Source organism: Trichosurus vulpecula, chromosome 8 (assembly GCF_011100635.1).
Source record: "Trichosurus vulpecula isolate mTriVul1 chromosome 8, mTriVul1.pri, whole genome shotgun sequence".
NCBI lineage: Eukaryota > Metazoa > Chordata > Mammalia > Diprotodontia > Phalangeridae > Trichosurus > Trichosurus vulpecula.
Window position 1 is genome coordinate 93,105,195 of NC_050580.1, and position 26,769 is coordinate 93,131,963.

The 26,769-nt window shown below is 39.6% G+C and overlaps 1 protein-coding gene across 1 annotated transcript in view; it reads left to right on the forward strand.

The window, feature by feature from the left end:
• RGS10 (regulator of G protein signaling 10) overlaps positions 1-24,822 on the forward strand; it is a 74,480-nt gene extending 49,658 nt beyond the window's left edge. Inside the window, exon 5 of the mRNA XM_036735662.1 lies at positions 23,700-24,822. Within this exon, the coding sequence (XP_036591557.1) occupies positions 23,700-23,846 (147 nt within the window). The 3' untranslated portion in view covers positions 23,847-24,822. The remainder of the gene's footprint in view (positions 1-23,699) is intronic.
• The last annotated feature ends 1,947 nt before the right edge of the window (positions 24,823-26,769 follow it).

Sequence of the window (26,769 nt, forward strand, 5' to 3'; positions counted from 1 at the left end):
GATGGAAAGTAAAGTCAGAGGAAAGATACTAGCATTGGACAGGGTTGGATGGGGCGGGGGGCTCGGTGTTTTAGAACTGGAAAATTCCTCCTTCAGAAAATGGGTTTTGAGCTGAGTCTTGAAGGAAACCAAGAGTCAGAGGTGAGGAGGGACAGCATTATAGTCCTGAAGACAGCCAGTGACAAAGCACGGACATGGGACATAGAATGTGATGCTCCATGGACAGCAGGGCTAATGTAGTTGGATCATAGAGTAAAAGGGTATAAGGTATAAGTAGATTGGAAATGTAGAATGGAGCCAGGTTGTGAAGGGCTTTAAATGCCAAGCAGGGGATTTCATATATGATCCAGTACAGTTTATTGAGTGGGCAGCATGGGAAGATTGCTGGTAGTGGTGGTGACATAGACCTGAGCTTTAGGAAAAATTACTTTAGAAGCTTGAATGGAGAACTGACTGGACTGGAGAGATATTTAAAGCAGGGAGACCCATTAGGAAGCTGTTGTGATTGTACAGGTGAGAGGTGCTGAAGGCTTGTACTTGGGTATGGGAGTAGAGAGAGGGGGGCATACCCAAGAGATGTTATAAAGGTTGAAATGACAAAATTGGAGATAGAGTGGATATATGGGGTGAGTTGGAGTGAGGAATTGAGGATGATTCCACTGTTGTGGTCCTGGGTCACTGGAAGGATGGTAGTGCCTTCAACAATAATAGCAAAGTTTGGAAGAAAAAGGAAGGTTTGAGGGAAGAAATAATGAGAACTGTTTTCTACATGTTGATGCCTAGAAGATACCCAGTTTGAGCTATCCAAGAGATGATTGGAGATGCATTTGTTTGGGAGAGAGGCTAGGGCTAGGTATGTAGCTAGGGGAATCATCTACATAAAGATGATATTTGAACCCATGGGAGCTAGGGAAATCACCAAGTGAGATAATATAGAGTGAAAAGAACCCGAGGCAGAACCCTGGACAATGTTCACAGTTAGTGGACATGACGTGACTCAATAAAAGAGAATGAGAAGGACCAGTTAGAAAGACTGGAGAACCAAGATGGAGTAGTGTCATGAAATCCTAGAGAGTAGATGGTAACCAGGAGGAGAAGAAGGAGGAGAAAGAGGAGGAAGAGGAGGAGGAGGAGGAGGTCAGCAGAGTCAGATGCTGCAGAGAGTCAATAAAAATTGAGAAAAGGCTCTTATGTTTAGCAATTAAGAGATCATTGGTAACTTTAGGGAGAGCAGTTTTTGTTGAATGAACAGGACAGAAATCAGATTGCAGAGGGTTTAGAAAAGAGTAAGAGAGAAGGCACATAATGTAGATGGCTGTCTAAAGGAGTTTAGCTTCGAAGGGGAGGAGACATATAGGATTATAGTCAGAGATAGTAGGATCAAGTGAGGTGGGTTTTTTGTTTATTTTTTATGGATGAGAGAGACGTGGTTGTATTGGTAGGCAGCAGGGAAGGATCCAGTTTATTAGGAGAGACAAAATATAAAGGACAGAGTGGGGAGATAGTTGTAGAAATTTGCTGGAGGAGTCGGGAGGGAATGTGATCTAAGATCAGAGTGAAGAGATAGTGGGGGAAAAACGTCCGAATGATAAGAGATTAGGAGGTAGAGAGAAGGAGGAGGTCTTAGTGAAATAGGAGGCAAGATTCTCAGTTAGAAGGGTGGGAGGAGTGTGTGCCAAGAGAGGCTTGAGTAGAGATGAGAAGATTTGTAACAGTTATTATAGAGAGTGGGCTTGTGAATCACTTAGGGATTAATAGATTGTTTGCCTTGCTACAGCAAGGACCCAGTTGAGTTTAGATAACATAAATTGTAATGGGCTCAGTCAGCATAGTTTTGTGATTTTGTCCAGCTCTGTTCAGAAGTGCATGAATAAGAGTCAAGCAAATGGATGATGGGAGTAATCCAGGGTTGGAGTTTAGCAAGAGATGATCAATGATGTGATACAAGGGCAGGAGATTTGAGGTTGGAGATAGTGTGGAGTTGAGTTGGTTCACCAAGGGGCTGAGATTAGGAAGAAGCAAGAATATGGCCCTACTGAGGCACTGGTCTATGAAAGAATGGAGTGATTGGAGGTCATAGCATGAAGAGTTAGGGATCATAAGGCATAAGGAGATATTTAATGAAAAAGATTATGATCCAATAAAGAAATTTTGAAGTTCATGAACATGGAAGTGAAATGCTTATGAGTGATTGTAAGATCAAGGATGTGACCACTTCTGAGGGTGGCTGAGGTAGAGAAGGTGATAGAAATTGAGTAAATTGAGGAACTGGGAAGTTAGGGCATTTGAGAGGATATCAGTATGCATGAAAGGGACCTTAGGGGTTACCCAGTCCAGCTTCTTTATGAACCCAGGCCTTGTGACTCCAGATCCAGCATTCTTTCCACTGTGCTACTCTACCTTGAGGCTAACAGAAAATTTTCAGTCTAACATTTAAAAATCCTCCGCAGTTTGGGTCCGATCAACATTATAGCATAAAATTATCCTTCCTTTTGCACATAGTATTAACAATAACTGCCACTTTTATAGCCCTTTAGATTTTTTAAAGTATTTTATAAACATTATCTCTTTTGATCCCCACAAATCTATAAGAAAGGTGCCAGAGGTATGATTTATCTCCATCTTACAGATGAGGGAACTGAGGCTGAGAGGCACTCATTGCTAGTGAGTAGGATTCAAATGTTAAGTTTTCCTGGCTCTCGGTCTGATGCTCCACTGTTGTATATACCCTAGGGTTGTGTTGTTGGGACTGAATAACCTCTAAAACCTCTTTCATACATATTGATATCTTCTCAAATGCGCCAACTTCCCAAATCCTCAATTTACTCAATTCCCGTCTAGACAACAGATATCTACATATTTATTGAATTGAACTCAGTACTGACAATAGGAATATGTGATAGCTGACAACCTGATTCTGATGTAAGAGACAGGAAAATGATAAAAAGCAGACATACAAATTTACAGCTCATAGTGGTCTGAGTCATTTAGCTAGCATAGTGATCAATAACCCTACACAGCTCAGCAGTCCCTGAGAGCATAAATATATTACAGAATCATGTAATAGTTGATGTTCACAATTGCCCAAGTTCAGAATTGGATCTTCAGAAGGCATCCAGTCCAAGCCATAAGTGAATAAGAAGAACTCTCTATAATATAGGGCACAAGTGGTCAACGTGTGTGTGTGTGTGTGTTTGTTTGTGTGTAAGACTTCTAGTGAGGGTGAATCCATTATTTCCTGAAGCATTCTTTTCCATTTTGGGGTTGCTCTAGCTGATAGGAAGGTTTTGTTACTGCATTTCTCAAGCACGAGCATCCTTCTTTGGAACTTCTACTGACCAGCCAGAACAAGTGTAATCTCTCTTCCATCTGGGTTCTTGTAGATGGCTGACATGGACCTCCTAAGGACTAAATAGCCCCAATTCTAAATGTCCTTTAATGGATCCTCATATGGCACAATCTCAAGGCCCCTTAATATCCTGATTGCCCTTTGGATGTTCTCCAGATACATTAGAATTATGCTTATAAGATCATATATTTAGAATTTCAAGGGGCCTTAGCAATTACTCAGTCCAGCTCCCTCATCTTATGCATGAGCAAACTGAGATTAAGAAAAGCTGAGTGACTTGCTAGGAATTGACAGGTAGTAGGTAGCAACGTAGGGATTTGAATACGCTTCCTCTGATTCCAAATCCAATACTTTGTTGACTATAACATATCATTTCTTGGTTTCATTTTTATCAGCTCCTGATTTTGTTGTTCAGTCTTTCAGATGTGTCTGACTCTTTGTGACCTCACTTGGGGTTTTCTTGGCAAAGATACTGCATTGGTTTGCCATTTCCTTCTCCAGCTCATTTTATAGATGAGGAAACTGTGGCAAACAGGGTTAAGTGACTTGCCCAGGGTTACACAGCTAGTAAGTGTCTGAGACTCCAGACCTGGTGCTCCATCTACTGTGCTACCTTGCTCCTAAAGCAACACTCAATGAACATTTTCTTCATTTTGTTAAAGAATCACTTATTTCAGCGGCCAGCTCTTAAATGCACATACGGTCTGCTTAGCTCAGTCGGTTAGAAAATGATATCAGTGAGGCCAAGATCCTGGGTTTGATTACTGCATGGCCCACTTTCAGTTCTCTGGTCTGACTCTGGCCAGCTGACTTGCAAATGTGTCTTTGTTCAGTAGGGGTGATTGTCTCGGTGTAAATATATCCTTTTTACTGAAAAAAAAAAAACTCTGAATGTTTGGTTGGATCATCTTTATATATTAAGGATGGTACCTTTAAAAAAAATGAAACATTCCTTTTTTCTCATTTCTTCCTGGACACTAAAGTCTGATTCATCTGCCACTTTCTTGTCATCAGCAGCATCCATCATTATTATTAGAAAGAGAAATGGGCTTTATGAGTTGGCAGTCAGGAGTCTGCATGATCCTCAATTAATCACCTGGCTTTCCAACAAGTGTCTCTAACTATTAAAATGGGCTTTGCTATCACATCCCATGGGACTCTAGATTCAGTTTAATTCACCATTTATTTGAAGTGTGCTAACATTCCAGTCATTAGAGAGACAAAGACAAAAAAAAAGCAAACAAACTAAGAACCAATTCCTTCCCTCTAGGAGCTTACATTCTACCATTAAATATAACATTCATACAGATAAGTAAATGCAAGATAATTGGAGGAGGGTGAGAGGACTGACAATTAGTGGAAATCAAGAAAAGCTTCTGCTAACAGATGGCACTTGAGCTGAACTGAAAGGAAGTTAAGAATTAAGAGAAGGTGAACAAGGCAAAGGCACTGAGACTAGAGATAGAAGGCTAAACACTAGGTAGGCTAGTGTGTCTGGGATGTGGATTGTGAAGGAGAGTAATGTGAAATGAGATCGTAGAGAGAGGCTGAAACCAGCCCAAGCACCGTGTTTGTGGAAATGCCCACTCGTGTCCAATGATATCTCTTTTCCCAAATAAAGCATGATAATCACTTTTTCTTAGAATTGCATCCTTCTTCATTTTCCCCCTTATTTATCCTTTAGACTCCCTGATCTTTGTGGTATGACAGGAAGATAGCTTTGTGGTACAGTGGATAGAGCACTTGGGCTTGGAATCAGGAAGACTTATCTTCCTGAATTCAAATTCAGCCTCATACACTTACTAGTGACCCTGTTTGTCTCAGTTTCCTCATCTGTAAAATGAGCTGGAGAAGGAAATTGCAAACCACTCCAGTATTTTTGTCAAGAAAACCCCAAATGGGGTCACAAACAGTTGGACACAACCGAAAGGACTTAACAATAACAAGGAATGTAGAATTCAAGCCCCAATTGATTAGCCTTCTGAGCATAATTCTGACATGATTCAAATGACTCACCTTTGTGTCCCTCAGTGTCTTCACTTCAAAATGCAGTTAATATGTGTATGCATCATCAAAGTCAGTGAATTTGATGAAGACATTTATGAATTAACTCTACATAAACAAAACTGTTATTTGTGCCTGCAATTCTCTTTGTTTTTTTTTAACATTTGTAACTTCTCTTACTAGTCTGTACTGAAGTTTTTTCTTAATTGTTTGTTTAAAAATATTTAAAATAAAATGTCCGTAAAGCACTTTGCAAACCTTAAAGCACTATGTAAATACTAATTATTGTTACTGCTATTGTTATTATATGTGCACATATTTATGCAGCAAAATCTCCGTCAAATTTCTGACAATTGTATTAGTTGTTTGGCATTAAGAAAGCCAGGTCAATTTATTTCTCCCTACAGGCTGGTTCTGGAGTATTTCCCCTAGTTACTAATGGAAACTTTGAAAGTTCAGTTTATAATGCAAGGAGACCAATTAGTCACAGGCAGTCTAACAAATAGTTTTCTTTGGAAAAGAAAATGTTAGGGTCAGTCCACACTGCCATATGCTCTTGGGTCAGCATGCTTGAGCATGTTCCTGCCTCGAATATGTGATTGACAGGAATCTGAGGAGCTACAAACACCTTACACTGGAAGAGGATTCCACGGCTTTTCTGGAGAGGGACATCCTAATAAGTGGCTCTTACTAATCAGCATGTATTTGACAAAATTGTGGGTGGTGGGAGGAAGAGGAGTGTCGGTCACTCAGGATGCTGGATTTTAAAATAAAACAGCTTCATGGTGACATGGGTGTGAAGGATTTAAAGTGAAAGACTCCTTTCTTTTTTTTTTAAGTCATCTGGTCCAAGTAGCAACTCAACACCAATTCTGCCTCTTTCCTGCCGGTGCTTTTTGTACTGTAAGGAATCCTATCACTATTGCCTCTGGAATGAGGAGGTGATTTTTGCCAGGGCTGCTGCTGTGAAATAGGGTTGTAACTGGTGATTTCTTTGCACACGCCCTTTTAGAGATTGAGATAAACATACAATTTTTCAAGGGATAGAAAAAAAACCCTCAGTTTCTCCTCTGCAGACTTTAGTGTCAGAGTCTGCTATCAGCAACAATTTATCCAGAGGAGGTCACTATAACTATAAATAGAAGTGTGTGTGTGTGTGTGTGTGTGTGTGCATGTACATACACATACACACATATATGAATAAGTATGAGAACCTGCTACTTATTTACCTTAAGGCCATGGCCCAATCATTTTCTGCCTTTCCTTCCTCGAAGACAGAACCATAATTAGGAAATTTAGCATCTGGGGCAATTCATTTGAGCGGGGTTAGGGAAGGAGGAATCATCCTCTAAAGTATTAGTGTGCCTAGACACTATTGAAATAAACGAGAGACACAGGTCATGGGAGTTGAAGAAAGAGAGATGGTGGAAAGGAAAGGGGGTGAGGGTAGGAAACACTAAGAAGTCAGGTATTGAACTTACTTGGGACCGGTGAAGGTGACCTGAAAGACTGTAGTTGGCAGCAACAAGGGTCTGGGCAGACTCAATAAATTCCAGAGACTCCCAGTTAACCACAGGGTCAAATACTAACTCCTCTATTTGGCATTTCAAGTGGTTTCCAATATGCCTTTCCAGCTTTATTATTCATTATTTCATATTCATTCTATCATTTCATATTCATTATTAATTATATCATATTTGTGCATTCTACAGTCCAGCCAGTCTGTCTTTTCTGTGTGCCATCTTCTATCTCCTTGCTGGCACAGGCAGGACCCCCTCTCTCCTGCCCCAGAATTCACTCCCCTCATTTCTGTTTCCTAGAATCCCTAGTTTCCTTCCACACCTCAGAATTTACTTGCCTCACTTCTATTTTCTAGAATCCCTAGTTTCCTCCAAGGCCCGGCTCAAAGGCCATATTCTTCAAGAAGCCTCTCCTGGCTCTTCCAGCTGCTAGTGCTTTTCTCCCTCCCCCAAATCGTTGTGAAAATATTTCATTTTTTGTCTTCGTATCCCTAGCACCTAGAACAGGACCTTTCACAAAGTAGGCACTTAATAAATGTTTGTTGGTGAACCCAAAAGGAAGACGGGTGGATGCTGAGTGATGGTGGCAAGGAGAAGACCCAAGAGTGGCAGGGAGAATCAAGGAATCTGCCAACTCTTCCTCTTGGCTCTCTGTCAGGGGTAATGGGAGAAGAAATAGCTATAGAACCATAGAATTGGAGAATTGAATGAGACCTGGTCCAATTTATGCAGACCCCACTATAATACCCAACAAGTAGTTGTCTAGCCTCTGCTTGGAGGCATCTTAAGAAGAGGAGCCCAGTGCTTCTACAGGTAGCTTATTCCATTTTTGGACACCTCTAAATTTTAGCAATTTTCTCCTGGTGTCAACCCTAAATTTGTCTCTGCACCTTCATTGTTCCTGCTTCTGTTCTTTGGGGCCATCCTCCTCATGACAGCCCTTCAAATACTTCAAGACAGTATTTGTATCCAGTCCCCATGTCTTTCCCTACCCCCGTCCTGCTTCAACTCATCTCTTCTGTAGGCTACATATGTATCTAGTTCCTTCAATCCCATTATGACATTGAATCAAGACCCTTCAGTATCCCGGTTGCCTTCCTGTGGGCATACTTCGTCTTTTCAATGTCATGTATCAGTGCCCAAGCTTGAACACAATACTCTAGAACAGTGCTTCTCAAATTTTGGGGTCTCAAGACCCCTTTGTATTAAAAAAATTTTCAAGGGCCTCCCAAAGAACTTTTGTTTATGTGGATTATATCTATCAATATTTATCATATTAAAAATTAAAGCATTTTAGTATTATTATGAAAATATTTTTGACTTCTTATATCTACTTGAAAGGGACTTGGGGACCTCTACAGGATCTTGAATAGTACTTTGAGAACTACTGCCCCAGATGAATGAATGACCAGAGCAAAGTGCATTGGGGCTATTCACTTCCAATTCCTAGAAGTTATGTCTTTTGCATTAGTTTTCTTGGCTGCCATATCATATTGCTAATGCATATTGAACTTATAGTCCACTAACACCATCGCTCACCATCAGCTTGTACTTGTGAAGTTGATTTTTTGTACCCAAGAACAAGACTTTACATTTATCCCTTTTGAATTTCATATTATTAGTCAATAAATATTTCTTAAGCACCTACTATGTTCCAGGGCAGGCACTGTGATAAGTGCTGTGGATACAAAAAGAGACAAAAGATAGACTGTGTTGTCAAGGAGCTCACAATCTGAGACAACAAGCAAACAAATATATACAAATAAGCTATGTATAGGATAAATAGGAAATAAAATGAGAAGGAAGGTACTAAAATAAGAGAGGTTGGGAAAGGCTTCCTGTGGAAGATGGGCTTTTAGCTATGACTCAGAGGAACTCAATAGATGAGAAAGAAGAACATTCCAGACATGGAAGATAGACAGAAAAAATGACTGGAGGCAAGAGATGGAATGTCTTATTCTTGGGACAGCAAGGAGACCAGTGTCATTGGATCATAGTACATAGTAAGAATTAAGGTGTAAGAAGTCTAGAAAGGTAGAAACTATTATCATTAAATTCAGCCCAGTACTCTTGTCCAGGGATTTTAAATTTTCTTTGTATGTAAGAGATCTCCTTTGTAGTGTGGTGAAACCTATGGACCTCTTCTCAGAATAATTTCTTAAATAACTAAGGAAAGTGTTAACTTTGAGGTCAGTGAAAATAAAGATAAAAATTCTTTTAAACAGTCAAGCTGCTGGACCCCCTAAAATCTATCCTTGGACCCCAGTTAAGAAACTCTAGTCTGTTAAGATTCTTTTGGATCTTGACTGTTTGTTACCTGTGTTCTCTATTCCTTCCTGTGTTGTTGTTGTTACCAAGTCATTAACAAAAATGTTAAATAGCACAGGGTCCAGCACAGATCCCTAAGGTACTCCAATGGAGATTGAGTATGGCCATCCAAACAGTCGTCTAACACACATATGTCTCTATCTACTTTGGTGAAAAGGATCATGGAATGAACCTTCTTAGCACAAAGAACATTCTCTTAATTTCCCAGATAGTTAAATAACTATCTTTTTACTAGGTGGGGGTAGTGGTGGGAGAAATAAAATAACTCACTTTTTTATGATGCTGTAGAGTTTGCAATGCTTTCATCTGACCCAAGGGTTCAGTGGAGTCATCCCTCCCACCTTCAATTTGATGAGATATAAGTCTTTGTCTCCTTTGATGTACTTATCACCTTATTAAGAAAACAAAAGGCAGCTCTTGATTAAGTTTCTTTGATGGAGCTGACCCCTAGATGATTTGGTTGCCTGGGACCCTTGGGACTATTGTCAGAGAAGGTGTTGCTGTGCTGGCCTATAGAAAAGAATTGGCAGACCTCTCTCTGGATCCCTTTTCCACTTTGCCCATGGACATTTCTTCTGGAGTGCAGCAGGTAGGGGAGGTGATTTTTTTCCCCCACTCCACTCCCAAGACCATTAATGGCTGCTTTGGCACAAAAGCGTATGGGTAACATACCACAAGCTGTCACCCAAATGAGTAAGAGGCAAGTTCCTAGACCAGGGATGGGGAACCTGCAGCCTTGAGGCCACATGTGGCCCTCTAGGTCCTCAAGTGTGGCCCTTTGACTGAATCCAGTTGGATTCACCATAATAAAAGTAATTTTTTAAAAAACCCTCTTTTTTCCCTGCCTTCTTTGAGAGAATAATGCTTACGAAAAGTGATAGATTATGCGTATTGGATTAGAAACAGAAACGCTTTTATTATCTCAAGTGCTGTTATCAGCCAAATTAGCAAATTTATGCCCATAGGAATTTTATGTAATATCATGGGAATGAGACAATATGGAGCAACCTTGACCCATGGTTTAGGTCTAGAAGGCAAATACAGATAAACAGCCAATGTTCATAGTTAATTAAATTGCTGTCTCTCTCAAAGTATACCATTCTTTCTGTAGTTTATTTTTCTCATATAGACACGCATCCATTAGGAAAGCAGTTTCCAACCTCTGGGTCCTTAAGGAAACTTGGAGAGGGATAGGGTTATTATAAGTGGTCTTTGTATTCAGACATGAACTCGTAGAGAAGTAAGCATATCTTCTGTGGGATGATTAAATAGCATGTCTCACAGATATGTGTATTATTTTACTATTTTCCAAATATATATATTGATACTGCTATGAATAATAAAATATAAATTTATTTTAAAACAAAAAAAGGCAGCTAGGTGGCACAGTGGATGGAGCACTGGCCCTGGAGTCAGGAGGACCTGAGTTCAAATACGACCTCAGACCAGACACTTGACACTAACTTTGTGACCCTGGGCAAGTCACTTAACCCTAATTGCCTCAAAAAAAAGAGGAGAAATCCATACAATCCAAATGGATTTGGTCAAAGGGCGGCACTTGATGACCAAGAAGGCCACATGTGGCCTTGAGGCGACAGGTTCCCCACCCCTGTGACCTAGACAGTGTCACTTCTGTACCTCTGCCTCCTAATTAGAGGAGGGGAGTGCTATGCCAGAATCTAATCTTCTGGTCATGGAAACTTAACAAGGAATTGTCTTTAGTTCTCTTCCATTCCAATAGGCCTTACAAGGAGAGAGGTATGGCCCATCAAAGGTCCTCGGCAGAGACTTATCCCTTAGTAGTAAGCTAATCAGATTGATCAGGGAATTTCCAGATCGACCACAATTACAATCCCAATAACTCTATGAAGGATGTTTATCTCCATTTTACAGATAAGGAAACTAAGCTTTATGAAGGTGAAGTATCTAAATGATAACCCCAAAATGAATTTACTTGTCCTTCATTCCTGGTATAAAATTACAGTAATTGGAAAGGACAGCATCACTAAAAGAATAAGCTAATATTGAGATCTACATGTGTTGTCTCCCCCTCTAGCACACCTTCAGGGCATTCTTGTTTTGTGTCTGTATCTCCAGTGTTTAGCACAGTCCTAGGCACCCAGGAAATGCTTAATAAATGCAATTTTCTTTCATTCATTCATACCTTAGACAAGTTTTTGTTATAGGAAGCTTGTGGATGAACAGCTGGTTTCTTTCCTTCCTTTGGGTCTCTTCTTCCTTGGACTCCCTACCTGAAACCCCTTACTGGACCCTTTCTATCTGCCATTAGACTACTTTAGAATGACCCTGGGTTTTTGAGCTGCTTTTCCAGTTTATATTGCCCTCTCTTGAATTTAGTTAAGAATAACATACCCGTCACTATTAAACATTCTACCTTGATTTATCATGCCTGCTAAACAGTATCATTTCTTAAATCTAAGTACAGAATAATGTAGTTGTATGTGCATACCAATTATATATGCATGTGAAATATATATATTTTCTAGCATTATCAAGATAGAAAGATGAAAAGCAGATTTTAAATTCAAATATAAGGAAAATTGAAGAGGCAGTATGGTACAGTGGAGAGTGCCAGATTAGAAGGCAGAGGGTGCGAGTTCAAGTACAAGCTCACCGTCTTATTATTTCTGTGTGACCTTAGACAAGTCACTGCAATTTTTTAGACTTCAGTTTCTTCATGTTAAATGGGGAAATGAGAGAATTGGACTAGGTGACACCTAGGGATCATGTATGGGGGACGTGTTCTCAGGGAACAAATGGAGAGGGGTAACTCCTGCCTCTAATATTACAGAATCCTTCGAGTTTTATGCACAGCTCTCATTGGCTTCCTTCCTGGTGGGTGTAGTGTGTTTGCTGGATGCATTGTTCTTTTCATTCCTGTTGGTCTTGCACCTAGTAACTGCTTGGTGAGTCGTCTGCTGGGCATTGTTCTCTGTTACCCACTTCAGGGCTTCACTTTTTCAAGGCTACTTGCCAGTTATCTCCTGACCGTGAGGGTCTAGCTAGAGCCTTTTGATGATGAGGGCAGATTGACCAGTTTTCAGTCATAGCCACTCTGCTCCTTAACAAAAGTCAAGTCAGAGTGCCCTTAGGCTAAGACTAAATCTTTTCTACTCCTTTGGAGATTGCAGCTATCTGTTCTAGACAGTTGTCTCATTTGGAGTTAAACAATCCCTAAGTCTTCTCCAGCATGGCAGGTAAGTGATTTGAGCTTGGACAGAAACTAAGAAGGCAAATTTCATAGTTCTCCATTCCCCAGTGCATATCTGATGGGAGTAAAACCTCAATGCTTTGGTGTTCTATTTTGAGTGGCTGGGTGGGAACTTCAGTTTCCTTACATTAAAATTTTGAATATAGATTTCTATATTCTTCTCTGGCATTCTATTTATATGAAATAGGGGCTTTCCTCTTCTTCCTCAGTTCTTTCCTAGTATCTTCCTTTTTCTCTCTCTTTTCATTTCTCTCTTTAAACTGATGAAACAGCAAAAGCACACCCAGGCCCTATGCTTGTCTTTTTTAACCCCCTCTGTGGATTCTGAATGTAAGTACTTTATCATTGTTTAACCCCTTCTAATTGCTCAAATGTCTTTACCTTTCTGGCTTTCTCTTGACTCCTGTTCTTACATTTCAAAGGCTCTGCTCAACTTTGGCCCTTTCCTCAGGAATTCTTGAAAGATTGTATTAAGGTCCATTCTTACCCTTGACTCTTTCTCTTTCCAGTAGAATTTACTCAGTTTTTTTGCCGGGTCAGCTATTCTTAGTTGTAAGTCTTTATCTTTGCCACTTGGAATATCTGTTCCCAGCTTTTCTCTCCTTTATAGTAGTAGTATATTGCCAAGTATTATAGTAGTACATTGAGTTCTTGAACTCTTTCTTACTGCCTGCTTGCATTAATTTTGTTTGACTTGAAACCTCTGGATTTTAGCTGTAACATTCTTTGGTATTTTCAGTTTGGAGTTTCTTTCAGAAGGTGATTGGTGGAATCTTCCTATTTTTGCTTTGCTCTCTAGTTCTAATAGCTCTGGGCACTTGTATGATTTCTTGAAATATGGCATCTTGGTTTTTTGTTTATGGTCATGGTTTTCAGGAAGTGCAATGATGTTTCCTAGAGTCTGCTACTTGGATGAAGTTTTCCACCTTCTTTTCTATGCTATTTATTCTTTAATTTTTTTCCTCCTAAACTCTCATTTCATTTTTTATCTCTTCATTTTTTCCTATAGTCCCTTGTGGTCTTTGAGGCTAAACCTTTTTTTCTTCCCTCTCTGAGGCTTTGTTTATAGTTGATATAGAGTAACTTTCCTCTTCTAGGTTTACTTCTTGGACTTCTCCTAACCCAATTTATTTCTTAATTATGCCTGTGTTTTAGCTTGTTTACTCATATTTGCAGCCCTAGTTCTCAGTTTGGGATTTTGTGCTCAGGTTAGTCCCCTCAAACACTGTCAGATCAGTTGGGTAGGCCTTGTTTTGTCCCGCCCACTCTGTTGTTTGGATGCTGCTGCTGTTGCTGAATTGGATAGGGTGGCTGGTTTCATCTTGTGCCTCAATCCCTGGCTTGTATCTCAGCTTTCTGGTGGCCCAGTGCAGATTCAGACCTCCGCTAGTCTCTTTCCCTTTCTATTTGCATGATCCTCAGTTAAGAGCTGGTTCTGTCCTTTTGCTCTGGCCTTATGAAGCCTCAGTGGATTGTTGGATCCTTAGTCTCAGCTCTCCACACCTTCAGGTGCTGGCATCTAAGTGCTGAATTGGCCCTGTCTCCTTCTGTGGATCTCAGTGCTCCAAGGAGTTTATTGATTGGCATTCTCTCTCTGCTTATTGACCTATTCAGTCAGGATCATTCTGTCACCCATTTATGTTCTGAAAGCCCAGCAGTGGGATTTGTTTTCAGCCACCCAGTTACTGGAGCTGGCACTGGCTTTTAATGCTCTTTTCCAGAGTGTTGGCTGGCTTTCAGATCAATTTGTAGGAGTTTTCTTTGTCTTCCCTTCCCCCTTTGCTTTGAGTTGGCTTCTACCCTTCTCCCTGCCTCTTCCTGCTTCTGACCATCCTTTTGGACAGTTCTGGACTGTAAGGAGGAGTTTCTGCTTCTTTTATGATTTCTTGGCCTTTCATCAGCTTTTCTGAGGCGGTTTTTTTTTCCTGAGGCTGTTTTCAAGTATTTGGTGGTGTTTATGTGAGGCCAGGCTTTTCTATGACCATTTCCAGTGCCATCTTAACTGAGAATCAAAAAACATTTTTTTTACAGAACCAAATTCATATTGGATTTCAGTGGGGAGGGTCAGGTGCTAAATTCTCCTCTAAAAAAGCTTGGCCAAAAGGACTGTAAAAGTGTATGAAACAGATGAAAAGAGAATAAATAGCTCAGAACAGAAGGTGAGAAAAGGAAGCAGGTTTAAAACCAACCCCTCTGCCTTTGCTTTGGTGATTCAAGTTAAAAACCTGTTGTTTGGATGCTGAATCTGGCTATCTTAAGCCTCTAGCATCAATCTGGTTATCTTCCCCTTAAAAGCACCATTATCTTCTTCCAGACAAGAAAGAATTTTAAAAATGACCAGCCTTTGAGGTAATTTCTGAGCTAGCAAAGTTAGTGCCAGAATCTGCCTCTATAGATCAAAATTGTCCAGACTTTGTCAGTACATGTTAATATTTTCTGCGCAAGCTTTTATAAAGTCTCGGCACTGTGATTTCATTCCCTTTGGGAGAACATTGAGAGTTCAGTTTTAAAAGAGCTGAATATCTCTGCCTCAGCTCATCACAATCCTTTCTCTGGAAACTCCAGGGAAGGATTTAAAGTAAGAGTTTTGTTATTTTAATTCCTGTTCTTAGCTTCATCCTTTCCTCTTACCTTTTCAGGAGCAAACTTTGCTCCTTACATCAGAAGAATGCAAAGCATTCTTGGGATATAATGCTTCTGCATTTCATAAAACCAGCATTCTTCATGTTCTTCTGCCAATCCTGTAATCATTTTATTGTATGGAAATGTTCATCTGCCCTTCCCTGCTTAAAGCACATGTGTTTTTAAGGAGTCTACAAACTGCAATTCAAATGTCAGAATACTTGCGGGGTACATTGATAGTGACTACACATCCTGTATTTTTTCCTTTTTTTTTTTGAGACAGTCTCGACTTTAAGAAAAGAAAGCAGTTGTTTTTTCCCCCTGACAAAGTACTTTGCAAAAAAAAATATGGTAGATCATATATCTTGATTTTTGATTTGGAAAATGTGACAACCCTAGGTATGCTCCAATCCACTCGTAAATGCAAACAATCAAATTTTTGCACAAGTTATAAACCATCATGTTAAAAATATGTTCATATTGTTGCTAATTTTTTCTCCCTCTCACTTTTTGCTTATGCCTACCTGAAATGAATATAATGAAAGATTTTGACAGATTATGAGCCTCCTCCCACTCCAAAAAAGGGGAAACAGGTTGCTGGAGGGGAGGATTCATTAGGTTCTTCAGGTATTTATGTTTGAAAAGTTTTACTTTCTTATTAGACTTGGAATATAACTTGCCCAGAAAATAGGGTTTAGAGCTTAGAGAGATCATTAATGACCTCATTTTACAAGTGAGGACACTGAGGACCAGAGAGGTGGTAAATTTTGGCTTGGGGATCTTCAAGGAGCTTTATTAAGTACTTACGGACTTTCAGTTTAGTCGTCTCATTTTCTATATACTATGGTTATATAATATAATCCTGTAATCCATATAATCCTGTAAAGGATTATATTACAAAGTAATGAACTTTAAAAGTTTTAAACTTAACCTTTAGATTTTTCTTTCACACAGTAAATAAGATAGAATTCAACAATTATGGGGGGCGGGGAGGAGGGAATATTTCCAGATGTCACTTTAATTTTGCAGGAAACCATGGGTTCATATCAGAGCCAAGATTGGGAGGGGAGATTGAGGGTGGAGGGGAAAGCTGCTGGTCATAAAACAGGCTGCTCCCTTTCTGATGTGGAATGGTTGTGAGAAGTTGCATGTCTGCAGTGAGAATCATTTCTCATTTTTCAGAGAGCGAACAACCCTCCAGCTGCTTATAGGGCTGAATTCCAGTACAGCAATGTTCAACAATTTACATTCCAGGCCCACAGCTCACAGGCAGCCAGCGGTGTGTGTGCCAAGACCCAAAGCCCTTCTGAGCTACAGTTATCTGGCCAAAAAAGGGGCACACGACCGCGATCTGCTGGCAGCCTGGGTTTCTTCATTTCTTTTCTGTTCTCGGTCTTTTGATTTTACATTTCTACTTAGTCTCCTAGTCAGATCCTGACAAGTTTCTCCTTTTGACCTCACCAACTCTTTTCTGTTTTCCCCCAAACAATCAATAGTTTGAGTCTTGGTTGCCCTCTTCCCAGTGTAATTGGGGTGTAGCTTAGAATTAATGATAAGTTAGCAGATGTAGCCAGAGACTCCTAATACCTTTAGTTTGGATAGGATCTGTATGTAAATATAAATATATACACACAACTATACACATAATATACATGCATATATATGTCTGGGTTCATTATATATGTGTCCTGGGTATATGTATGTATATGAATAAATAATACATACATATACATACACACGTACATATGTATGTGTGTATATATGTTTTGGTTCTGCCGATTGATCACTCACTAGTTATGTGACCTTGGTTAAGTCACTCATTTTTCTAGGCTTCAGTTTCACCATTTGTAACAGGAGGAAACTAGGTGGCACAACAGATAAAGTGCTAGACTTAGAAATCAGGAAGACCTGTGTTCAAACCCTATCTCAGATATTTGCTTCATGATCCTGGAAAAGTAACTCCACCTCTTCCAGGTCTCAATTTCTTCATCTTAAAGCACCCACTTCACAGGATTATTGTAAGGATCAAATGAGATAACAAAATTGAATTTTTTTTTTGGAGGGGGGAAGGCAAGGCGATCAGAGTGAAGTGTCTTGCCCAAGGTCACACAGCTAGTAAGTGTCAAGTGTGTGAAGTCGCATTTGAACTCAGGTCCTCCTGACTCCAGGGCCTGTGCTGTATTCACTGCACCACCTAGCTGCCCCGTGGAACTAAAATTTTTGCAAAACTGAAATTGCTATATAAACAGTAGCTAAATGCTAACATGATAACAGCTAGTGTTTCTATAGCTCTCTAAGCTTTGCCATGGGCTTTACAAATATCTCATTTGATCCTCATAACAAATCTGATAGGTAGTTAAAATTATTATCCCTTTGATGAGGACACTGAGGTAGGCAGCAAGTGACTTGCTCGAGGTCACACAGCTATTGAGTGTTGAAGGCACAGCTGTTATCATCATCATCATCATCATCATCAATTATACCTCTTAGGTCCTTTCTAGTTCTTAGACTCTTTCCGTCCTGCTTATCAAGTTTGTGTGATGCCTTTGGGTAGAACTGCATTTGAATCAACCAGGTGTCTTGTAGCTCTCTCCACTTACTCATTTTCCTGGTCAAGGGCTTGTAATCAAGGGCTTTCCGGACTCCATTAAAAGGAGACTTCTTTATTGTCAGAGCACAGCCTGCTGGCAAGGCTGCCTCAGGCATTGAACCATTTTGTTAGAAGGACTTTTGGGAAGTCTTAGATCTTGGGGCCCTATTGAGTGAACGAATATAACAGGCATCTTATAACCCAAGAAGATGAAGACACTTGTAGATTCCTAGAATCTTTGATTCAAAAGGTAATTCAGAGCTATTAGGTCTGACAGGTGAACAAGAATCTCCTTTGGAACATACCCCAACAAGTGGTTTTCCAGCCTTTGCTTGAAGGCATCAAATGAAGAAAAACCCCTGTCCTCCCAAGGCATCCTGTTCTGTTTTTGCGCAGCTTTATTTATAGAAGTACACCTTTCCTCTCAACATGGTTCTTAGGCTGACAGCAAAATGGTTCAATATAACTGAGTTATAGAAATTAGAGAAGTAATAAGGCAGCCAGAGGAAGAGACAGGAGATAGATGATATGCCATTTGGGTCAAACCAAGGGTGGGGAACCTGCAGCCTCAAGACCACATGTGGCCCTCTAGGTCCTCAAGTGTGGTCCTTTGATGGAATCCAAACTTCACAGAACAAATCCCCTTAAAAGGATTTGTTCTGTAAAACTTGGACTCAGTCAGGCTACACCCAAGAACCTAGAAGGCCACAGGCTCCCCACTCCTAGGTCAAACCATTGCTTCAACCCCTACTTCCCCTCCCACCCTAGTAGAGAAAGTCCAGGACTCTGAGTCCAAGAGCTCTGGGAAGAGCAGTACCACCTGCCCATACTAGGTCACCTGTTTTTTTTTTCAGGCTGAGCTTTGCAGCTATCATTGAGGAGAACAAACCATGTGGAGAAGGGCCCTACCACCCCCTTTCCTACCACCAAACCCAGCTGCTACATACGGATGAGCCCCAAAGGAATGGAACAGCAGAGCTTCCCCACACAGTCTATCTTTTCCCAACCCATCTCTCCCACCATCCGGGGAAGCAATCCCTTACAGACATGCAGCTTCTGGTTGCTGCCTCTGTGAGAACCATAGCTCTTGTATTCTCAAAAGGCACAGCTACTGAACCTCCAGAAAGAAAACTTGCCATCACCAAAATCCTTGGCAACTTCAATTGTTTCAGTATCAGAAACACATAGGTTTTATTGTTAATGAAAATGGCCCCAAAGAAGATACATTAACACCTGCCTTGTTGGATCAAGAGACCACTGGGCCTTTCCATCTGAAATGCAGCTAAAATTTCTTATATACCTCGTTTCTCTCTTTGAATACAGTAGAAACAGTCTTACTTTTCTTTTTGTATCTGTGATGTCAACCTAGTGTTTTGCACATAATAAATTCATTAACAAATTCATTCATTCAGTGTAGGAGAGAACTCCAGGCCTAATCTAGGAAGCCTTTTTTTTTTGGCCAGTGGGGCATTTCACATCTAAACAAGGCAGGGAAGGTTTTTTATGTTCTCTTGTGAAATACTTAGGGTGCACCAGAGCTGCCCAACAAAATGGTATTTGATTACACAAGAAGGTATTGATTGAAATATCTCATCCTTGTGTTCTGTGATCCACACCCACTTGAAACTTCCATCTCTTGGTTGCTGTTGGTCCATTAGTACCTTCCTTCAAAACATTTAGACTTTTTAGCATGGCTTTTTGCACTTTTCACTAAAATGAGACAAATTTTACCTCTTTTATCTCCCCTCCCTCTTCTGCCCACCTGGTATGGCTCCAAATAAAGTGTTGGGGTTTTTTTTTTTTAAACTCTGAGGGAGTTGCTCTGAAACATCTACCTTAGGCAAACAGGATGTTACACCCACACACATGGAAAGTTCCTATAAAACATTTGGGTTATACTTAATCTTTCTTTGATTTGTGTGTCTTCAACTTAAATTTGTCTTTTTTCCTGTATAAACAGGAATTCTCTGTGTGTTTGTGTGTATGTGTGTGTAAAATAAGAGATTTTCTTACCTGTCCCATAAGTCTGCAAATGTAACACTCGAGGAGAGAGAGTTGTAAAATTGTTTTCATTCGTCACGCTTGGCATATCCTGTTTATTAAGCCAGCCAAACATCCACAAATTCCTCTTGGAGGCTCTAGTGACTTGGAGAACTATGGAATGTAGTCAATAGTGGCTCATGGCTTAGTTGGTGATGAGTCTGGCACCCAGAGGTGAAGCAAGAAGAGACTTATGTGGTGGGTTATTTCTTTTTTTTTTAAAAAGAATTATGCTTTTTGCCTTTTCTCCAAGGATCTTTTCCCTCAAATTTCTCCCAATCTAATTCTATATAGTCATATACTATAGATACATAGTTATGTACTATATATATAGAGAGAGAGACCTATACATAGTTATATACTGTACTTCTATTTCAGACTTCCCTCTCATTCCCCCTCCCAAGAAACCCCGTCAAAAGTGAAATTGTTGTTAAGGAGGTGAAGGAATGAAAAGAGGACTCCAATTAGGGGAGTAGTTCTGAATAGGATTACTAGAGATCTTAGGAAAGATTTGAAAGGAATCTCTGGGATGAGCACAGGATACACACACAGAGGTTAACAAACAAGAATATAATCCTTCCTTGTTCCCAATTATATACTTATGGCAAAATAAGTACTTTGAAGATGTTTAAGATAATCACTTTTAGAGGTTTTTTGTTTTTTTGTTTTTTAATAACATATATTTGATAAATAGGCAAGGCATTTAGAAAAGTGCCCTGGACCACTTTTCAGGATAACAAATCTTCTCTCCCCTACTTCTTCTAGCTCTTCTTTGGAGGGGTTCTAGAGGAAGTTGTATGTCCACTTGTTAGAGATGTGAGGGGATGGCCCATGCTTTATGCACGGGCAGGGTTCTTAACATGAGGTTCGTGAACATACAGCTTTTAAGAAATGTTTTGATAACTCAATATAAACAATTTCCTTTGTCATCCTATGCATTTTAAAACTTTATTCTGAGTCATTTTGACTATTATAAATACCCAAATTAACTCTAAAGAACCTATGAAGAAAGATGCCATCTGCATCCAGAGAAAGAACTGATAAATAGAAGTACATATAGAATGATTTTACATATGTGTGTGTGTATAAATATTTATCTAATAGTAGCCATGGGTGGGAGGAAGTAAAAAAGAAAAAAAACTTATATGATAACTTTATTATTATACATTTAAGAGGAATAGCAAGTCGTACATAATAGATTTGCAGTTTCATATGCAATCATCTTTTTAAAAATTCTACTATGTTATAGAAAAGCTTGTTTTATTTTATACATTAAATTTTTTTTTTTCTGAGAAGGGAATTGCAAGTTTCACCAGACTGCCAAAGGGGTCCATGAGACAAAAATATTCAGAAGCCCTGATGTTAGACCAGATGACCTCTAATGTCCTTTTAACCCTGTGATTCTTTGAGTTTGAGAAACATTCCACTTTGTTGTGTGTGACCTGAAACAAAGAACTAGCTTTTATTATCTCCATCATCATGATAATTTAATTTTGTTATCTCTCTACCGAATGTGCCAAAACCCATGTTTAAAGGCACATAATAGATATCACTCGTAAAGGGATTTTCCCCTTACAGGACACATCCCTTTATCAGCCAGAAAATGCTTCTCTCTACCTGTCCTCTTAAATGTTCTATCTTTTTTGTTGGGCAAACATTTGCTGCAAATAATGCAACTGTTGCTGTCTTTTTTAATGACAAGGGAAAGTGAGACTTGGTGATGGTCACTTAATAAATGGCAGACATGATGAGCTTGGAACCCCCAACCTCTGTAGCCCAGCGCTTTCCATTGGCGCTCAATGACTCAGACATTCTTACTCTTCATTGTTTATTCAAGATCCTTTTAGCTCTTCATGGAGTGATTGATTTGAATGGTTTCCTTCATAGAGACAGATGACACAGCTAGTCTTACCCCTTACTTTTTTGCTGTCTAAGGACTTCTCATGTTTTCCTTTAAACAAATTCCTCCTGAGAGTCTTTCCTTGGCAAGACTGCTGCTTTCCTGCCCTGAATATGCAACTGTATTGTTTCTTGGCAAAATCACAGATATGTTTGGAATCTCAGTCATCATCATAATATTGGAATCATGTTATGTGATACCATAATAACTTTGTGACCAATATTTCTACAGCCACGATTTTTATCCTAAAATGCCCCAGACCTTTCAGAAGTTTAGTGAAGTAAGATCTCCATTATCTTTCCAGGTAACTTAGAAATTATTAAATGACTTTTTGATACCACACCACAAGTCAGTGTTGGGTGAAAATAAAACTATAATAATATCCGACATATGTACATTGCTTTAAAGTTTGCAAAACTTTTCACAGATTTTATCTCCATTGAGATACCCTTATTGTTTGCAATTCTTTAATACATCATAAATTATCTCATTCAATTCTCACAACTCTGAGAGGCAGATGGCCCAAGTGTCCCCATTTTATTTTTTTATGACAAACTTTTTGTTGGTGCATTGGGAATCCATGAACTGCATCATTTATTTTTATAAATATTTATTTTTAAACTCAAAAAAGAAACAATTTTGAATTGTTATCTTAAAACCCCATCATCTTAGTATAACTTTAGGACACATTTATATACAAACACTGATCATTAAGGAAAATAAAATTTCCATGATATCATCTCCCAAAATATTCAGGCCTTGGTTAGTGCAGAAAAAAGGGGAAGTGTCCCCATTTTAAAGCTAGAAATTAAGGCTTAGAAAGGTTGAGACTTGCCTAAGTTTACACAGCTACTAAGTATCAGAGCGGGCAGCTAGGTGGTGCGATGGATAGAGCGCCAGGCCTGGAGTCAGGAAAACTCATCTTCTGAGTTCAAATCCAGCCTCAGATGCTTATTAGCTGTGTGACCCTGGGCAAGTCACTTAACCCTGTTTGCCTCAGTTTCCTCACCTGTGAAATGAGCTGGAGAAGGAAATGACAGACCACTTCAGTATCTTTGCCAAGAAAACCCCAAATGGAGTCACAAAGAGTCGGATATATCTGAACAACAACAGCAACAAAAATACGTTATATTCCGGTACGTATATTCATACTGACCAAAAGTGTCCAGGGAATCTGCTTACCCTGGTACAAGCTGTTTATTGCCTTACAGTATCAGTTTTCTTTTTCTCTGTGTGTGTATTTTCTCTCCATCCAGGCTGTAAGCTCACTAGAGGCAGAAAATGTCTCCTGACACAGTGGAGTTATACAGAAAGAGCGCCGGACTTGGGCTCAGAAAGTGTGCCTTCAAGTCCTGTCTCTGGCCTTTAGAAGGGAAAGCGAAGGGAAGGGAATAAGCATTTACACGGCACCGACTGTGTGCCAGGCACTGTGCTAAGTGCTTTTAGATATGTTATCTCGTTTGATCTGCACGTGAACCCTGTTAGGTAGGTGCTGGTATTGTTACCATTTCATAGTTGAAGAATCTGAGGCAAACACAGGTTAAGTGACTTACTCGCCCAGGGTCACACAGCTAGTAAATGTCTGAAACGGGATTTGAACTCAGGTCTTCCTATTCACTGTGCCATGGGCTGCCTTAGAAGCTGTGTAATCATGGGCAAATCAGTCAACCTCCCTGGACCTCAGTTTTCTCATCTTTTAAATGGCCTCAGATACCTGCTCTGCCTACCACCCAGAGTAGTTTTGAACATTAAAGCCGATAGTGAATGTTAAAAGCTTTTGAAAAACTTTAAACTGCTATGTGAATGGAAGGTGGCATTAGTCATGTAAAAGTCTGTGACTGCCCCACTGTGCCTCACAAACGAGGCAGATGGGGATGCTGCATTTCAGCTGACCAAGCAACTCTTCAGCACCCATGGTGAGCAAAGTTTTGTGTTTCGCACTGGGGGAGATATAAAGCTTAGTTAAGATTTAGCCCCTGCCTTCCTGAGCCATAGGTGAGCTATAGATGGGACTCATGCACAAATAACTGTAATGCTAGGTTAAATATTTGTTGATTCATTTGTCTACTCAGTCACCTATAGTCTTCAGACTTTTTTTTTCTTTTACTCCTCAGATTTTTAATCTCATGAAGTATGACAGCTACAGTCGCTTCTTAAAATCGGATTTATTTTTAAAACACAAACGAACTGAGGAAGAGGAAGAAGATGCATCTGATTCCCAAACTGTAGCCAAAAGAGCTTCAAGAATTTATAACACATGATATGGAGAAGAGTGAGGACTGGCAACAATTTTTTTTAAAACTCTCAGGAACCATGTGGCGTGTAGAACTGCTTGATTATCTATATATGGACTAAGAAATATGAAACCTATTTGTGGTATTGTGTGTATCTTACTAATTGCTTGAACCATTAGTTTTGCATGAAAGCTAATCTTGCCCAGTGTCCTTGAAGAAAAAGTTTTTGCAGCTCTTCCCAAATGACTGAAAGACTCTAAGCATTGAACATGTTCAATATTTCTATGGATCAAAGTGCTTCCAAAAAATCTTGTCTTCACTTAGGATAACAGAATGTTAGATCTGGAAAGATACCTTAGAGATCATTTTTATTAAAGGCTTTCTTTTTTTTTTATAACAGAAGGGACACTGAGGCCCAGGGAAGGGAAAGGAAGGGACTTAGGTAATGTCACACAGCTAGTTGATGCCAAGCAACATGCTTGTGGAAAATAGATAGGCTTTGCTTTTTTGTTCTTTACCCAGATGCCCCCAGAATGAGCTTTGGCACATTTTCCCCAATTTGTCTTGCATATTAGTTCAGGAATTAGTTGTTTAGATGGTTTATTTATTGGTCACCGTAGAGCTTATCAACCATGCAGCCATGCTTTTGGGCCTGAATGCTTCTTGAAGGCAAGTATATTAATGGAAAAAATGAATTGTCAACAGCTTGTAAAGATTTGGGGAGCTCTGTCTGTGTAATCAAAGAGTTATTATTTCTTCTGTGTGGATTTATGTGTGTAATCAATGGGTTATTATTTCTTCTGCTTTCCCCCCATGGTTCGTGACATTTCATGCAATAGGCTATTGACCTTTCTGGGAAACCCAGTCATATAGTCCATCTTGACAGAAATAAGATCTCAGTAGTGAACAATAAATAAATACATGGGAAACGGTGCAGGATCCCCATAGCAACATAAGCTATAGTGTAATGAAAGAATAACATTAAATGCATGCTGAAACTCAACAGTGACTTTTGGTTCTTCCTGTTCTTCCATGGATGGTTCTCCAAAACCATGCTTTTCAATTCTACCTACTTTCTCTGTCTCTTCTCTCCCCAACTTCTTCCCTCTTCCCTCCCCAAAAGAGATCTTTCCCCTTAAAGCATAGCTTCCTTGAGTGCAAGAAGTCAGATTGTGGTTTTTTGTGGTGACCTCACACTAGAGAAGAGAATTCAACAAGGTAAGAGGGTTGATCCAAGGATCTCCTTACACCAGGCTGAGAGACCCGAGGAGAGGCCTTGGCCAGGAGCCCTCTCAGGCCAGGCCAGGCCAGGCCAAGCTAGACCAGTTGTTCTCCCTTTTTCAGGACAAGGCAATAGAATTAGGAGGTGAGTGGGTATTTGACACCTTCCCTCTAGGCATGAATATAGTTCCCCAATAATTCTCTAGTCCAGAATGGTAAGGATGGATTTTTTATTTTAAAGCTCACTTGCCAGCCTTAAATCCATGTATTTAGAAACAAAGACTAAACCGTACTGCGCACTTTCCAACCTAGCACTTCCATTTTCCAAATTCCAGTAATACAATTACTCTAATGCGACCAATCTTACAATGTCTTAAGGACTGACTGAAAAAAACAAACAAACCCAGCCTTAGAATCATAGACTTTCAGAGCTGGAAGGGATCTTAGAGATAAAAAAAATTGTATTTGTCTAGGGAGAAACAGAGGTTCTGCTAGCAGGAAGTGACTTACCCAGGTAAGTCTGAAGCCTTTTATTTATGTTTCCTGGTTAAAAGCCCCCTCCTCTAGATTGCATAAATGGAAGATTATCATGAAAAGCATTTACGACTAACTTTCAATTAACCAATATTCTCAGTTGTATGATCTGTCCTTTATTTCATCAGTTTAAGTGCCAACAACACAAGCTGTACTCCACATTAAAAAAAGATTTTAGAGTATGCTGTGGTCTTTACAAACTCCTCCATTTCTGAGTCTACCGTATCCTGAAAGGAGACATTTCAGATTTGAGAATGATGATACTGAGAGAGCGCCAGATCCCCACTCATGGAAGAAAGATGCAATTGTAATGACAAAGTCAGGGGAACAGACTAATGCATTTAGAAAAGCAAGGGGTAAGAGCTGAAAGCTTTTGAAAATAACTTCCTTTAGGGCAGGAATTGTTTCTTATTGATCCTTTCACGCACAAGATGCTTACTGAGTGTTTGTTGAATGAATGAGAAGGAAAATTAGGTGAACAATTTTTTCAGCAATTACGTGAACAGCTTATTTCTAGTACATTCCAGTCAAGTCATGTTTTGAGAATGATGATGTTGGCTGTTTCATAGGGAAAGCCACTAGATCAGTTCTTGCCCATAAGGAGCATGTTCTGCCAGGGTTCTAGTGCCACAGGACAAACTCAATTTCTCAATGAAAAATTTTCAGCCCTTGTGTGTTTGAGGAGACGTAAAAGCTTCCTCATAATGTGATTTTAAATAAACAATTGAAGTCCCAGAATTTTACATGTAGCAGGTGTTCATTAAATATCTGATGATTGAATGAATGAGACTATCAGAAATGTAAATCTTGGCTAAAATGATGTGTAAAGACCCTTCTAGTAAACAAAATAGAAGCATTATGTTGAACTGCATGAATACACCACAGCTTTTGCCCATCCTGAAAACTCTTGCTGTTTTCTTCTTTCCTCATCCATCCTTTTTTTTTTACTTATATGTACATACAAACACCATTATCCATATGCAGAAATTTTTCATAACCATAGAAAACATCAGAGCTGGAAGAGACCATGGAGTTTATTCAATCTAAAACTCATGTTTTAGAGAAATTGTACAGGATTAACTGTACAAGAGATTAAGGCAGACTTTTTGGCAGCTAGGTGGTGCAGTGGTCAGACCACCAGGCCTGGAATCAGGAAGACTCATCTTCCTGAGTTCAAATCTGGCCTCAGACAATT